At 56.8% G+C, this 11,737-nt stretch overlaps 8 protein-coding genes across 8 annotated transcripts; 5 read left to right on the forward strand and 3 right to left on the reverse strand.

Moving 5' to 3' along the window:
* Positions 1-473: 473 nt before the first annotated feature.
* On the reverse strand, positions 474-1,605 carry GUITHDRAFT_136712 (hypothetical protein; the record flags this gene model as incomplete). Its single annotated transcript, XM_005835538.1, has 4 exons — positions 474-604; positions 763-901; positions 948-1,010; positions 1,060-1,605. 4 exons carry the CDS (start codon positions 1,603-1,605, stop codon positions 474-476), a joined length of 879 nt encoding a protein of 292 aa, XP_005835595.1.
* Positions 1,606-2,378: 773 nt separating this feature from the next.
* Positions 2,379-3,150, forward strand: GUITHDRAFT_151801 (hypothetical protein; the record flags this gene model as incomplete). Its single annotated transcript, XM_005835539.1, has 1 exon — positions 2,379-3,150. A coding segment is annotated over exon 1 (586 nt), but the record flags the coding sequence as incomplete, so codon positions are not given.
* A 165-nt stretch (positions 3,151-3,315) lies between these two features.
* On the forward strand, positions 3,316-3,972 carry GUITHDRAFT_68646 (hypothetical protein; the record flags this gene model as incomplete). The annotated part of the gene is made up of 1 exon (XM_005835540.1): positions 3,316-3,972. A coding segment is annotated over one exon (657 nt), but the record flags the coding sequence as incomplete, so codon positions are not given.
* A 226-nt stretch (positions 3,973-4,198) lies between these two features.
* Positions 4,199-4,624, forward strand: GUITHDRAFT_151802 (hypothetical protein; the record flags this gene model as incomplete). Its single annotated transcript, XM_005835541.1, has 1 exon — positions 4,199-4,624. A coding segment is annotated over exon 1 (260 nt), but the record flags the coding sequence as incomplete, so codon positions are not given.
* A 181-nt stretch (positions 4,625-4,805) lies between these two features.
* Positions 4,806-5,572, forward strand: GUITHDRAFT_151803 (hypothetical protein). Its single transcript, XM_005835542.1, has one exon. The coding sequence runs from the start codon at positions 4,855-4,857 to the stop codon at positions 5,479-5,481; it is 627 nt and encodes a 208-aa protein (XP_005835599.1). The 5' UTR covers positions 4,806-4,854; the 3' UTR covers positions 5,482-5,572.
* A 93-nt stretch (positions 5,573-5,665) lies between these two features.
* GUITHDRAFT_105764 (hypothetical protein) lies at positions 5,666-9,691 on the reverse strand (the record flags this gene model as incomplete). The annotated part of the gene is made up of 18 exons (XM_005835543.1): positions 5,666-6,037; positions 6,075-6,132; positions 6,196-6,230; positions 6,366-6,462; positions 6,625-6,701; positions 6,916-7,021; positions 7,133-7,216; positions 7,447-7,508; positions 7,681-7,779; positions 8,079-8,178; positions 8,348-8,412; positions 8,632-8,688; positions 8,792-8,886; positions 9,028-9,093; positions 9,150-9,213; positions 9,261-9,293; positions 9,611-9,643; positions 9,686-9,691. 18 exons carry the CDS (start codon positions 9,689-9,691, stop codon positions 5,666-5,668), a joined length of 1,509 nt encoding a protein of 502 aa, XP_005835600.1.
* A 197-nt stretch (positions 9,692-9,888) lies between these two features.
* On the forward strand, positions 9,889-10,709 carry GUITHDRAFT_105765 (hypothetical protein; the record flags this gene model as incomplete). Its single annotated transcript, XM_005835544.1, has 4 exons — positions 9,889-10,230; positions 10,280-10,335; positions 10,575-10,639; positions 10,696-10,709. The coding sequence occupies 4 exons, from the start codon at positions 9,889-9,891 to the stop codon at positions 10,707-10,709; spliced, it is 477 nt and encodes a 158-aa protein (XP_005835601.1).
* A 148-nt stretch (positions 10,710-10,857) lies between these two features.
* GUITHDRAFT_105766 (hypothetical protein) lies at positions 10,858-11,678 on the reverse strand (the record flags this gene model as incomplete). The annotated part of the gene is made up of 4 exons (XM_005835545.1): positions 10,858-10,944; positions 11,153-11,338; positions 11,391-11,586; positions 11,641-11,678. 4 exons carry the CDS (start codon positions 11,676-11,678, stop codon positions 10,858-10,860), a joined length of 507 nt encoding a protein of 168 aa, XP_005835602.1.
* Between the last annotated feature and the right edge of the window lie 59 nt (positions 11,679-11,737).

An 11,737-nucleotide genomic window follows, 5' to 3' on the forward strand; every position in this document is an offset into this window, starting at 1 on the left:
TACAAGACATCTTGTCAGTGCAAGGAGAAGAGCGTCCAAAACGTAGAGAGAGCAGCCGAGGGAGGAGAAACGATAACTCGGAGGTTTCAGGCTCGGGTGGTTGGAGCAGGGGCAGGGGTGAAAGCAGAAAGAGCAGCAGCAGCAGCAGCAGCAGCAGCAGCAGCAGCAGCAGCAGAAAGAGCAGCAGCAGCAGCAGCAGCAGCAGCAGCAGCAGCAGCAGCAGCAGCAGCAGCAGCAGCAAGAGCAGCAGCAGCAGCAGCAGCAGCAGCTACAGACCCGGTGGAGGACTGGAGGTTTGAGAGGATCTCGTCCTTGGCCAGCCTCAAGCTCTCAATGCTGTCATCGGGCAGCATCTCAGCTCCACACTTCCACACGAACGGGTGGAGGAACGTCCTGAGACCAACGGCTGTCACCATCCTCGCCCTGCTGCTCCCTGCCTGCCTCCCAGCCAGCCTGCCTCCCAGCCTTCCTCCCTACCTGAAGTAGGCGGGGAAAGCTCGGCCCTCGTACTCGCGGAGGTAGGAGGAGGCGAGCTTTCTCTCGGATGGGTCGAGGGAGATCATAATTCCTGCCATTTCCCTCACTGCCGCGTCCTTGATTTCTCCTGATAGCTGCGTCAACCAGAATCGCATCCCCTCCTCCTCCTCCTCCTCCTCCTCCTCCTCCTCCTCCTCCTCCTCCTCCTCCTCCTCCTCCTCCTCCTCCTCCTCCTCCTCCTCCTCCTCCTCCTCCTCCTCCTCCTCCTCCTCCTCCTCCTCCTACCCAACTTGAGCGAGGGATCGTATTCCCTCCTCCTGTAGGCGAGCAGCTGCGAGAGCGAGAAGATCGACTCTCCTCCTAGGAAGAGCTCGGCGATGACGCAGCCGGAGGAGAAGATGTCGATCGCGCAAGTCATCCCCTCCTGCTCCTCATCTCACCACTAGCACAACCCGGGCACCTCCCACAACCTTGTAGCGGGAGCCCTCAGGAGCGGAGGAGTGGAAGAACCGTTCGGGGGCGACGTAACAACGCTGGGAGCAGCTCAGCATGCCGATTGCGGTGTGAGGAGCAAGAGCAGACCTTGTGGTAGTCGTCGTCGAAGAAGTAGGACAGGTCGGCTGGGTTGTCTTCAGGGATGTACCCTGGTTTCAACCCGGTCAGATCGGACAAAACCAGCCAGTTCCACGAGGTGACGAGGATGTTGCTCGACTTCACGTCGCCATGGACGAGGCCAACACTCTCGCATTGCTCGAGTGCCGTCAGGAGCTGGAAGGTGAACCATTGTCGCTCCACTCGCGTTAGCAGCGGGCGCGACGCCATTCTTTCTCGCAGGCTGCGGTGGACGTAGGCGCGGACCAGGAACGCAGCTCGTTGAGTCTCGGGGAACCAGACGAAGGGGAGGACGTTGGGGTGAGGGATGGCTTGTAGCCGCTCCCTGATGCTCTCCAGCCTCTCTCCGTACTCCCGAAGCGACTGATTCATGTCTCGTTTGCTGTATGCTTTCACCACCACCATGCTCCCTCGGCGCCAGCACTGTAGCGTCTTGAGGAAGCGTCCACCACCGAGGACGCTGCCGAAGATGATGCCCTCCCCTCCCTCTCCATCAGCCTTGGGGAGTTCGGACATGAAGTCCACATGGAGTCTTGTTGCCAATTGGTTTCCCATCCTTGACTTTCTTCGGTCTTCGCTGCTCTAGCCTACAGCTTCCTCTACAACATCATCATCCTCTCTCTTTGTCTTCCAATCTCTCTATCCTCCTCCTCCTCCTCCTCCTCCTCCTCCTCCTCCTCCTCCTCCTCCCTGAAACTTCCCATGCAGCTTCATCGTCACCGTCACTCGGTGTTTATCCCCATTCCTTGTAACCGTTACAGACCCGTTTCATAGGGCCCCGGCGGACTCGGCGGGCTGAACCCCGGCGGCCATGCCATGGTACCGTTCACTGAGCTACTGTCATCCAAGTCAGCCCTCGTCCCCCCGCTGACATGTAAGCAGCGAAGAATGGGGCACAAAATGCTAACTTACGAGGAGTCGGGAGAGGAGGAGGAGGAGGAGAGAGGGAGAGAGGAGTGAGAGCGGGACAGGGAGGATGCTGAGAGAGAAGGAGGGAAGAGAGAAGGTGAGAAGGTGAGAGGTGAAGCAGAGGGTGCAGTCGCCTTTTACATCCAGCAATTGAACAAGTTCAAGTGTCTTTGAGCTGGTACGAAAGGATTCTGAGTCCCAGGAGAGCAGGAGGAATGTTTACGGTCAGGGGGCCATGCACCGAGGACGATGCTAAGATGCATCAAGGCTTCCTAGGAGTATGAGAGGCAACGGCGGCGAGGGAAAGGGGGGGGGGGGGGGGAAGAAGCGAGTGAAAGCGACGCATCCCTTTGAAATCGTTCTGACCGTTTTGTGGCTGCAGGAGGGTGTAGGAGCCGGCATCGAACACGCAAGAGGGTGATGTGAAAGAGAAGTCGTGCTCAGCTCGCTCAAGCCTCTGATATGAAGCTGCCATTTTACACCCTGTTCTTGATCGGACTCGTCGACTGCAACTATGTTGCCTCCATGCTGTGGCAGTTTGATGGATCGCAAGGCTCAACAAGTACCGTACAGAAGAGACATGTTGATCCAACAGCGTTCAGCTTTGCTTCCTTCTCCCATGTTTCTTCGCAGTGCAACTGGGGTCCTAGCTTAAGCGCGTTCCTATGTTCGCCTTCCCTTCCGCGTTTCTGCAATGCAGCTCGACCTCGACCATGCTCCTTGGCGTCTCATCTTGTTGCGAAGATGAATGAGAACAGGAGAAAGAGAGGGAAGAGCAAGACTTCTTCCCCTTCCCCTCACATTCATGCGCCTTCCAGCCATGGAGGCTCCAAGAATGGCACCATCATGATCGACAGGTCAGCAGCTCTCCAGGACCATCATGCGAGGTCTCTCAAGGACAGAAGTCACATGGTGTCTCTGCGCGATCAGAACCTCCATGAAGCAGAGCTCGAGCGCAAGGGTGAGGCCGCTGGGATGCAACAGGACAAGTCGATTGCTGACCATCCCAAGGGAAGGAACGAGAAGGGAGCTGAGCAGAGGGATCTGAGTGATCGGAAGCGTGAGGGACAAGCGACATCGGATGGGGATCATCGTAGCAACAAGCAGAAACCTGGCAGGATCGGCTCCTTGTACTCGGTAGCCCTGCAGCAGGTCGGGAGAAAGAACTACAAGGCGGCACGTAGAATGTTCTCGATGTTGTCAGAGAACCCTGAGTACAAGCATGATGGACGCATTTTCCTCTCTTGGGGAAGGATGGAAGCAAAGCTGAAGAACACATGGGCAGCTCGAAGAGCGTTCGGGACAGGCCTGAAGAGGATGCCTGAGAACACGCACATTGCCCATGCATGGGCGATAGAGGAGTTGAGGGGCGGGAACAACAAGGTCGCCCGCAAGCTGTTCAAACACGCGCTTGAGATGGACAAGAAGGACGGCCTCATCTATCAGAGCTTTGCCATGCTCGAGCAGCAAGAGGGAAACATCGAGGCCGCACGGCGTCTGCTCAAGGAGGGGACGGAGGCTGATCCCAACAACGTCTTCCTCTGGAGTGCCTGCGGAGTGTTCGAGTCGCGTCAGGCAAACTACGAGGAGGCAAGCAGGCACTTTGAGAAGGCCACGAGGCTGGGGCCCATGCACTGTCCGAGCTGGCAAGCCTTCGGGGTTGTGCTTGAGAAGATGGGGAAACACAAGGAGGCGGCAGAGAAGTTCGAGCAGGGGCTGCAGGTCGACCCCACGTCTGTCCCCACCTATCAGGCTTATGGGCTGATGGAGGCGAGACGAGGGCGACATGCCAAGGCTCGAGAGCTTTTTGAGAAGGGCGTGCGCATCGACCCCGGGCATGCTCCCATCTTCCACGCCTGGGCCTGCATGGAGGAAAGTCTGGGGAACTACGACACTGCACGCGACCTCTTCAACCAGGGGGTCGCCAGCGCCCCCTCGAGCGTCGCACTGCTTAAGGCATGGGCGCTGATGGAGCTGAAACTTGGGCACATCGACTCGTCCAACAACTGGTACGTCGACCCGAGGATGGGGAAGCGCAAGTTGACGGAGGTGACGGAGCGGCTGGAGATGCTGCGGTTGCTGATGGAGCAGCGATCGGAGGACGACCTGAAGCTCGTGATGCAGTGGCTTGAGGAGCAGAGGAACAAGAAGATCGAGAGTCAAGTAGACGACATGCTCGCACCCGGCCAGGGAGTCCCCAGCGACTGGACTGAAGGAAAACAGTTCGCGTTCAGTGGGGAGGACATGATTCATGCTGGAGAGACTGTGGTAGTTGACGTGGGAAAGGAGAGGAAGAAGCTCAAGTTGGGGCTTGTGCTGGAAGTTGTCGAGGACGTGAAGGTGCGCGAGGCAGGAGGGGACGCTGGTGGTTTCATGCTCATCAGCATGGTGGGGGGGAGCAAGAGCAGTAAGAAGCCTGTCAAGATCGGATGGCCAGGGAAGAAGGAAGAGCAGATTGTGGAAGTCCCTCGCCGCCAGGTCGGCAAGTTGCTCGTCGATCGTGAGCAGATGGTGCAGCGAGTGAGGGAGATGGAGAGAGAGGCTGGGGACGTGGACAGTTTCTCCCTCCATGACCAGCGGGAGGCAGACAGAGTTCGGCTGCAGGTGCTGATGGAGCGCTACGGTGAAGACTTCAACATCCTCCCCTTCCACTTGCGCGTCCAGGACGAGGAAAGTTGGGGAGAGGAGGAGGAGGAGGAGGAGGAGGAGAGGGAGGGATTCCTTGATATGAAGGCCAAGGAACAGAACAGCTCCATGATGATGCTGGAGCAGTGGGTGCATCGGCGATCTGACGACGACGTCCGTTCCTTCAAGGAGTGGTTCAACGAGATGTACGAGCGCGACCCCGGGGCCGGCATGAAGATGCTGAATTGGGACATGCCTCCTCCCTCTTCACCCCCTGCCTGGAGCAGTCCAGCAGCGCCCAAGGAGTGGTTCAAGGTCCAGCTCCCGACCTCGAAGAAGGACAACGATGACGTGGACTCGGCAGAGGGGCTGGTGCAGAAGATGGTGGCAGAGAAGGGGCTGAGGACGGAGTGGGTGAAGGTGGTGGAGTTCTCTTTCCTCGCCCTCGCCCTCTCCAGCATCCTTGCCGTCGGCCCCTCGTTCATCGACGCCTGGGTGCAGCGGGTTGACCCTTCCTCTGTGCGAGAGCCTCAGGGGCCCAGCGGGGTCGACGCGTTTCTGATCCAGACTGACTTCTCCAAGGATCGCCTCGTCCTTCCCAACGGCCTCGACGACTGCGACCACGTGCTTCCTCGCTTCATCACCCGCTGCTCACCCAGGGAGGGAGAAGTCAAGCCCGAGACAAGGCAGAAGGTCTTGAGCTGGATGGCGCAGGGGAAGGGAGATGCGGAGATTCTGAGCATGGAGGAGGTCAAGGGAGCTGGAGTCTCGAGCAGCCAAGTGCAGGCGATCAGGCAGGAGTTCGTGCAGGTCAAGGCGAGGAAGGATGCGTTGGGTCGAGCAGGAGGGGGAAGATGATGAGAGAGTGTGGCTCCTCCTCTTCTTTCTCCTCCTCCATCTTCTTCCTTGTATACTACTCACTTGAAGCGTTAAAAACTACTCAACGACTAATAACCTGTCTCCCTCTATTTCCTCCTCCTCTGACTCACTCGCTTCCTTTTCCCTGCCTCCTCTCCTCAACTGCTCGCCCCTCCCCTCATCCTCACAGCATCTTCTCTATACTAACAGGCCCTGCGCTTTCCTCGTTTCTCAGCACAAACACTGGCTGAATGTGCGAGTCGACAGACGTCTCATCCAGCAGCTCCCTCGTCATCCCCACCTGTTCACCATGAGCTCCCTCGTCCTCCTCGTCCTCCTCCTCCTCCTCCTCCTCGTCCTCCTCCTCCTCCTCCTCCTCCTCATCATCATCATCATCATCACCATCATCACCATCATCATCATCATCACCATCATCATCATCATCATCATCATCACCATCATCATCATCATCATCATCATCATCATCATCATCATCATCATCATCATCATCATCATCATCATCATCATTGTCGTCGTCGTCGTCGTCGTCGTCGTCCTTTTCCTCCTCCGCGATCTTCTCCTCCGTTTCTTACCTGACCCACGATGGTCCAGCCTTGCAACAGGAGCGGAAGTCTCTTTTTTCCATATTTCCTGCAACACGTTCATGTAAACAATTCTCGTTCTCGTCCTCCTCCTCGTCCTCCTCGTCTTCACCTATGTGCGTTCCACTTAATAAGGTCCATCCCAACCTGTCACAACATAATGAACCAGGAAGGGAAGGGGAAGGAAGCAGCAGAGAAGGGAGAGACCAAACGGAGGCATCGATGAAGGAGGCAGGAATGAAGAGGAGGAGGGAGCGAGGAGAGCAGATATGTCTGTCGTACAGGGACAGCAAGGAAAAGCAGCCCGCTCGGCTTGAGAATCTCTCGCATCCTCTTCATCGCCTTCAAGTCCCCGTCCGCATCCACATGGTCCCCGTATCTGCCACCGAGGATGAGCCAGAGAGGACATGTAGGATGGGAAAGGAGCAAGAGGACGAGCAGGCAGGAGGCAGGAGGCAGGAGGCAGGAGGCAGGAGGCAGGAGGCAGGAGGATGGGGGAAGGGGGGTGGGGGGGGGGGACCCATGAGATTGTTTCCTTCACCTGCCCAGCCCATCGTGCTCGAAGCTTGACATTGACAAGGCTACATCAAATCTGGACTTCTCCTGCATGTCATTGTACTGCGCGGGTAGTCAGCTGGAATACTGAGTTTGGAGGAGAAGAGGGATAGTGAGAGCAGGAATGAGTGAGGACGGGAACGAGAGCAAGGAGGATGAGGGGGGAAACTAGGACAGAGGAGGAGGAGGAGAAGCAAGAGGAGAAGCAAGAGGAGGAAGAGGACGAGGACGAGGACGAGGACGAGGACGAGGACGAGGACGCGGCATGGGGGAGTACTTCATCCATGGTGAAGGAGCGAATGTTGGGATGCTCGAAGTTCACGCGGTTGTACTCCAACGTGATGACTTGCGAGGCTCCTGCTGCCAGGCTCACAGCCTCGTACCTTCTCGCAACCGTCAGTCCCAGCTCTCTTCCAGCTGTTGTGCCACGTCCAGCTGACATTCAGGTCGAGGCACACCAGCTGGACTTCAGGTGAAGAGTATCAGACGGTCACCAGGGCTCGAGGGAGCCCATGATGACGACCGACATGCCCTGAAAGGATCCGCCGCTAAAGCGCTGAATGGCATCGTAGAGGTACCTGCGGGAGAGACAAGGAAACAAATCACAAGAGGAGGTGGTGAGCAGGAGTAGAAGGAGCAGGTGGTGGAGGAGCAGAAGCAGGAGGAGCAGGAGGAGCAGGAGGAGCAGGAGGAGCAGGAGGAGCAGGAGGAGCAGGAGGAGCAGGAGGAGCAGGAGGTGGAGGAGGAGCAGGTTGAAACGGAAGAGCAAATGAAATTGAGAATTTCCCCAACAGATCGCAACCCTCACTTGTCTGTATCCCCGTAGTATCCGACCTCCTGCTTCCTGGCTTGCTCAATCATGCGCTCAATCTGTTCGAAATGTAAATCAAAGCAGCTTTCCTCTCGTGTAAAACCCTCATCCTCCCTCAACAACTCCTCTCCTCGTGTACACTCCTCTTATCACCATGAAACACTGTTGTAGCTTCCCAGTCCTCCCTTGCTCTCTCTCTTGAACATTCTTCCTCGTTCCTCCTCTCATCACCCGCTGGAATGACGCATGGTAAGTCCCGTACGAGTAGTGGGATCGAGTCTCCGGCAGACTCTCGTCCACGTAATGCCTGCTGACCGATATCGCCCCGTTCTGCTCAATGCATCAATAAGCTTCAGGCGTTTTTTCCCTCCTGCTCGTCCTGCTCCTCCTGCTTCTCCTGCTCGTACTGCTCGTACTGCTCGTACTGCTCCTGCTCCTGCTCCTGCTCCTGCTGCTCCTCCTCCTGCTCTTCCTTCTCCTCCTCCTCGTCCTCGTCCTCGTCCTCCTGGTTCTCCTGCCCCTCCTGCCCCTCCTGCCCCTCCTGCTCCACCTCCTCTTGTCCTCTGCACCTCTACCCTTCCTTCTCCTCGTCTCCCTTCCTCCCCTCCATTCTATCCCTTCCATCCTACCATTGTAAACTTGTCGTAAAGGTCCTCCGGAATGTCCCAAGGAGGAGGATGCGGATTATTGCTTCTTCCCCTCAACGCGTTGTTTCGCCATACAACGATGCTGTAAAACAGTGAGCAAGGCTAAACTCTCTCGCCTTCTCCTTTCCTTCTCTTGACCCCTCCTCCCCTTCTCTCTCTCCGCTCCTCCCTCCCTTCCCCCTTCTCTGCTCCTCCTCGAGGAATCTAACTTGTGCAGCGGAAGGAGCACTTTATCTTCAAGCTCCTCATACTGTCTGAACAGCTTCGCAACAATGAAAGGGTCCGTCCCTTCCACCCACGAAAGCGCTCCTGGCGCCTATGAAAGAAGCAGCATCAGGCAGGAGACTGAAAACTTTAATGAAGTTGGGGGGTGAAGGGTCCGCATCGAGCGAAGAGAAAGAGATGAAGGGCAGCTGGAGAGGAAAGAGACGATGGAACAGAAGAGGAGGGGGGAGAGGTGAAGAGGAGGAGGGAGGGTCAGGACAGTGGGGTTGGAGAGGGGGCGGAGAAGGACTTGTCAGGGAGAGTTCGATACCTCCATGGAGCCTAATTTGATCATGTAGGTGTTCCAGAACTTGTTTGGATTTTCGACCTGCAACGTGTCTCAACTTGCTGCGAGTGAACACAACCTCCCCTCCCACCTCGCTCCCTCGTAAAATCGACCTTCCCCATCCTCTTCCTCTCAAACCTCTTACCTTCTCGCATCCTTCAATCACTACTATGTCCACCTTCTCCATGTCACGCAGATGGCTCAAGGTACCATCGGAAGATATTTCATAGCCCAAGTCTCCTGCAGACATTCAAAAGTGAGAAATCCTTGACTGCAGTAGTAACACGATTGATGTCCATGGTTGAAATGGACACAGCATTGTCACTCTGACTATCAACCGATCTGACACCAATCTTTACATTCTCTGGGAGAAATTTTTACCTTTGTTCTCCAAAAGACTACCGCAGAGTCCATACTGCAGAGAGAAAATCTGCACGACCCCACAATCTTCGATGCATGTCAACATAGCAGATGATGAAGAGAGTTCTGAGTGTAACAAGTACCACTGTCAGGGCTGTCCTCGCCGTTGAGCAGTCCTTGGAAGCACCACTTGCAGTTGATGTCTTGCTGCAAGAGCATCAACTTTGACCTCCTGGTTGTTGTCGCATGCTCACAGTGTTGATGTTGGGGCAGAGATGAAGCATCCGCTGTAGCAAGCGATCAGAACAAACTTGAAGCGATATGCGTGCTCAGCCTCACATCTCTTGCAGCACCAGCATGAACATCACTTGAGTTGTTTGCCAGTAGTCTTCATCATCACAGGACCCGCAAAGATTGACAAGTCAGCACAGCATGATGCTTGTTTGGACTTTCCCCTCCCCTTCCCCCGTCTCCCTTCCCTCCTCCCCTTCCCTTCCCTTCTCCCTTCTCTCTTATCCCTTCTCCCTTCTCCCTTCTCCCTTCTCTCTCCCTCCTGATCCTCTCCACTCCTCCTTCGTCGAAATGAAGCTTCTCACCTGTCGACCCTCTCCAGAGCTCCTCTCAGGTTCCCTACGGCCTACTGGAGTCAGGGTTCAGGGAAGCAAACTAGCTCAGCTACCTCCATGGCCAGAGCCTCGTCGAGCTCTTGGAGGACAAGGGGTGGGGCTCGTAGCTCCTCTTCCTCCGCTGCTGCTGCATCTGCTGCGAGGAGCGGGAGGAGGAGCGGGAGGAGCAACACTGCGATCCTCCTTCCCCCCGCCCCCACCATGGCGCGAAAAAATTCTCGGTCAACCGGATTGAGTGAAAATTCTACCGGAGGCCATGCAGTCGGCAGGGAAGCTGGCCATGGCGGCGGCGATGGCGGCGGCGACGTTGGCGATGGTTGACGGATTTGCGCTGAATGGAGGGATGGCAACATGCGTGTCTGCGATGAGAGCGGGAAGGAGCTCTTGTGTGAGTGTGAGGGCAGGGAGGAGATCAGCATCGCCGACTATGGCAGAGGATTTTTCGGCCAGCAGGAGGAATGTCCTGTTTGGCCTGGGGGCGGCGGCGTTTCTGTTCGTATCCCCTGCGCACAGCAAGGATGCGATAAACGACTGCGAGAAGTGGGCTCCTGGTAGGAAGTGGATCACAGGGAAGAGCTGTCAGGAGAAAGGAAGCAACGTGCGGAAGTAGCCCAGGGTTGGAGGGACATAGCTGAAGTATCTGGCAGGAGGTGAAGGGGACCAAGAAGGATCCCAAGTATCTTCGATCGATCCAGAACTGCCGGTCCAAGTGCCAGGCATCGTCCGTCTGCTCTCTGTGACCCTCAGCTCACGATTCCTCTCCTGCAGGCGTCCGTAATGACCGGGGAGGCAAAGACGACCAACGACTGCCTCAAGTCCTGCAGGTCCCAGCAGCCTCTCTCCCCTCCCTCCCCCTCCCCTTCCCCCTCCTCTCGCATGCTGCCTCCCTCCTCCCTGCTCTCCCCGCGCTACTTCCCTCCCTTGTCTTCACACGGATATCAGGAACGAGTACTGCACCACATACGAGCAGTGCACGTATCAGATCGGGCCCAAGGAGGACTACGGAGGTCAGTGGAGAGCCACTGGGACTGACGCGCTGGCTGGACTGACGAAACTGCGTCAGGGTTTGTGTTCTGACCTTGACAACACGGGCATCTTGCTTCAATTGAGTGTATCTAATCACAGAACAAGTCTCTCCATCTATATGATACAGTATTCAACCGCGTCTGCCCTGCTCCTCCCCCCCTCACCCCCAACCCTCTGCTCTTTCAGAAGTCCTGTCTACTCAGACAAGCGCGGAGGTCTTTGGTCGAGCCTGCTTCTTCATCGCCTTGTTCTTCTGCCAGTACCCCTTGGGGAGCAGCGCCACCCCCTTCCCCAGTCACCGAGTCAGTCCTTCCAGCGGTGGTTCCCTCCCCTTCTAGCACCCCACTCCCCCTCCCTGCCCCTCGTCTCTCCTTCCCCATCAATCATCCCCTCCCTCTCCCCCTTCCCCCCTCATCATTCCCCTCTTCAGTCTTCTTCCATCCTCCTCCTCCTGCCCTTCTCCTCCGCCTCTCAAGCTTCCATCCTGAACTCACCGGAGGTCCGTGATTCCCGACACTGGCCGGGACGCCCATGATGCCGTGCGGGCCCCGGGCCTTGAGGTCGTTGTAGTTGGAGAACCCTTCAATGCCTTCGGTCTCAGTGTGGAAGCGACCGTAGGACATTAGGATCTCGTCCGTCATGATCAGGATCTTGTACTTGTGGTCCTCCCGGTCCCTGGCCTGCTCGGCAGGAGGGTCAGAGTCTGAGGGGGAGGGCAAGGGGAGCGATCACGAGGGATGGATTGATCTCGCACTGCTCATAGTTGATGTAGGCAGGGTTGACAGGCTCTCTGAACCTGGTCTTGGGTCTGTTTCCGAGCATCCGGTTGTACTCCACGAGGTACTGCGGCGGTTTCCTCTCCTCCTTCTTCTCCTCCATGCTCGCTGTCCAAGGGCAGCTTGTGAACGGCTTCATGCTCGCCCTCGGCCTTGCACGTGGATGCCAAGTCAGGCTTCACAGCAACCAGGAGCGATCCCGTTACCTGTATCGCGCGTTCCATGGGTCATTGGTGGAGGTCATGACAGACTTGTTGCGGTTGCTACAGGAGCTGGTGAGCTGTAGAAAAGAGAGAAAGGTCA

Source organism: Guillardia theta (genome assembly GCF_000315625.1).
Source record: "Guillardia theta CCMP2712 unplaced genomic scaffold GUITHscaffold_21, whole genome shotgun sequence".
NCBI classification, from domain to species: Eukaryota; class Cryptophyceae; order Pyrenomonadales; family Geminigeraceae; genus Guillardia; species Guillardia theta.